This window comes from Dasypus novemcinctus, chromosome 21 (assembly GCF_030445035.2).
Source record: "Dasypus novemcinctus isolate mDasNov1 chromosome 21, mDasNov1.1.hap2, whole genome shotgun sequence".
In the NCBI taxonomy this organism is placed as follows: Eukaryota; Metazoa; Chordata; class Mammalia; order Cingulata; family Dasypodidae; genus Dasypus; species Dasypus novemcinctus.
The window spans coordinates 30763855-30765997 of record NC_080693.1 but is presented as its reverse complement, the minus strand read 5'-3'; the positions used below and the strand labels follow the sequence as shown (position 1 = coordinate 30765997).

The window sequence follows — 2143 nt, the reverse complement described above, 5'->3', positions numbered from 1 at the left end:
TTCAAACACCCTAAAGAACTTTAGTTTATGAGGATTATGTCTACCAACATTACCATACTAGAAATACTTTAAAAATATTTATTAATTCATTAAAAAAATCTATTACATGAACCATAAGTAGGATATTTAATGAAAAGTAACTATATTTTTCCAAACAAATTTTATCTCCTCCCCTTCTACTGCCTCCAATACCACTCCTGTTCATGAACATGTGTTGAGTTGCTCAGGAGATATGCTTTGAGTGAAGGATAGAGTTGTTGCATGAAGAAGAGATAAGAGGTGAGGAGTCACAGAAATAAAACATAGGATGGGCTTCCAGAGCACAAGGTTAGACTTCCTATAGAGAGAAGGAATGCAGAAAAAAGGCGAGAAAGGCAGTGTTGCTTTGGGGCCTAAGGGGTAAGAAAAAGACATATAGAGAAAGGAATTTTCTTGTCATTTCTGCTGGACCACAGGAGCTGTGTCCAAGGGACCGTGGGTCGGCACTGAGGCAGTGGGAGCCTAGTAGAGCATCAGGAAAGAGGGATCCTCACCAAGGGCATGTGCAGTGGGGGTAGTGCAAGGTGACTTCTCCAGATGGCTTGCAGATAGCAGCCTTCTTAGAGAGGACCAGAGTTCAGAAACATGAGTGGAAGTGTGCTAGAGAACATGAGAGACCATCCCCCTTTCCCCCCACCCAGACCATAACTAGGTAGGTTTTGATAAGGATAGGATCCTGCAAAATTCTAGTGGCCTTATTTAGTGCTAAGGCTGGTGAGGTCTGGGGGACATTGGGTTACCCATACACGTCTTTACAGTTCTAGGAACTCATTCTGAGCTAGGTCTATGTCCTAATCAGTCCTGTATTCCTTGCAGGCTAATGCCTTGCAGACGGTGGAAATGCCCAGTTTCTACTTCAATGTCCTCTTTCCAAACTTGCCCTTATGTCAACCTCTGAAGGCTTTCCCCAGGAGGAGTCTGCCCAGGGCCCCATGCATGTCCTTGTTCCTCAGGCTGTAGATGAAAGGGTTCATCATGGGTGTCACCACAGCATACATTACTGTGGCCACAGAGTCCTTCATGGAGTAGGTGTGGAGGGGCTGCAGATACACCATACAAAGTGTCCCATAGAAGAGGGAGACCACAGCCAGATGAGAGGCACAGGTGGAGAAGGTTTTGTACTTCTTAGAGGCTGAGGGTATTCGGAGGATGGCTCTGACAATCCAGATGTAGGACATGATCATGAACCCAAAGGGGGTGAGGAAGATGAAGCAGCCCGTGGCAATCAGCACTAGGTGGTTGATCTGGGTGTTGGAACACGCGAGCCTCAGCAGGACATACATCTCACAGAAGATGTAGTGGATCTTCCGGGACCCACAGAAGCTTACCCTGGTCATGAGCAGGGTGTGGATGAGGCCATAGAGGACAGAGAAGACCCAACACAAGCCCAGAAGCAAGACACAGGGCCCAGGGCTCATTGCTGTGGTGTAGTGGAGGGGGCGGCAGATGGCCACATAGCGGTCATATGCCATGACGGCCAGGATGAGATTGTCCAGGGCCACCAAGGAGACCAGAAAATAGAGCTGTGTCAGGCACCCTGCATAGGAGATGGCTTTGTTCTGGGCCTGAAGGTTCACCAGCATCTTGGGGATGGTGTTGGTGACAAAGAAGAGGTCAGTGAAGGAGAGGTTGGCCAGGAAGAAGTACATGGGAGTGTGCAGGCGGGAGTCAGAGCCAATGGCCAGGATGATGAGCACATTGCCCACCACTGTGACCAGGTACATGGTCAGGAACATCCAAAACAGGATCTGCTGCTGCTCAGGATTCTCTGAGAGCCCCAGGAGCTGGAACTCAGAAGGCACTGTCTGGTTTGTCCCGTTCATTTCCCCAACAGCCTGAAACATCAGCATCAGCAGCTGTTTACTAAGTACTCCCAAATGAATAAGGACAGTCAGATAAATGAAGTCAACTGTTTTTGGGAAGTGAGTGTGGCTCAGTGGTTGAGCACTTACTTCCCATATACGAGGTCCTGGGTTCCATCCCTGCTACTGCCTAAAAAAAAAAAAAAAATCAACTGTTTTCTTAGCATTAAAAATATCTTAGAATAAACCCTATAATTTTTCACATAAACAACACAAGTTATAACAAACACAAAAAAATATAT

At 46.9% G+C, this 2143-nt stretch overlaps 1 protein-coding gene across 1 annotated transcript; it reads right to left on the bottom strand.

Moving 5' to 3' along the window:
• Window positions 1–926: 926 nt before the first annotated feature.
• Window positions 927–1862, bottom strand: LOC101439341 (olfactory receptor 1D2). Its single transcript, XM_004450273.2, has one exon. It carries the CDS (start codon window positions 1860–1862, stop codon window positions 927–929), a length of 936 nt encoding a protein of 311 aa, XP_004450330.2.
• Between the last annotated feature and the right edge of the window lie 281 nt (window positions 1863–2143).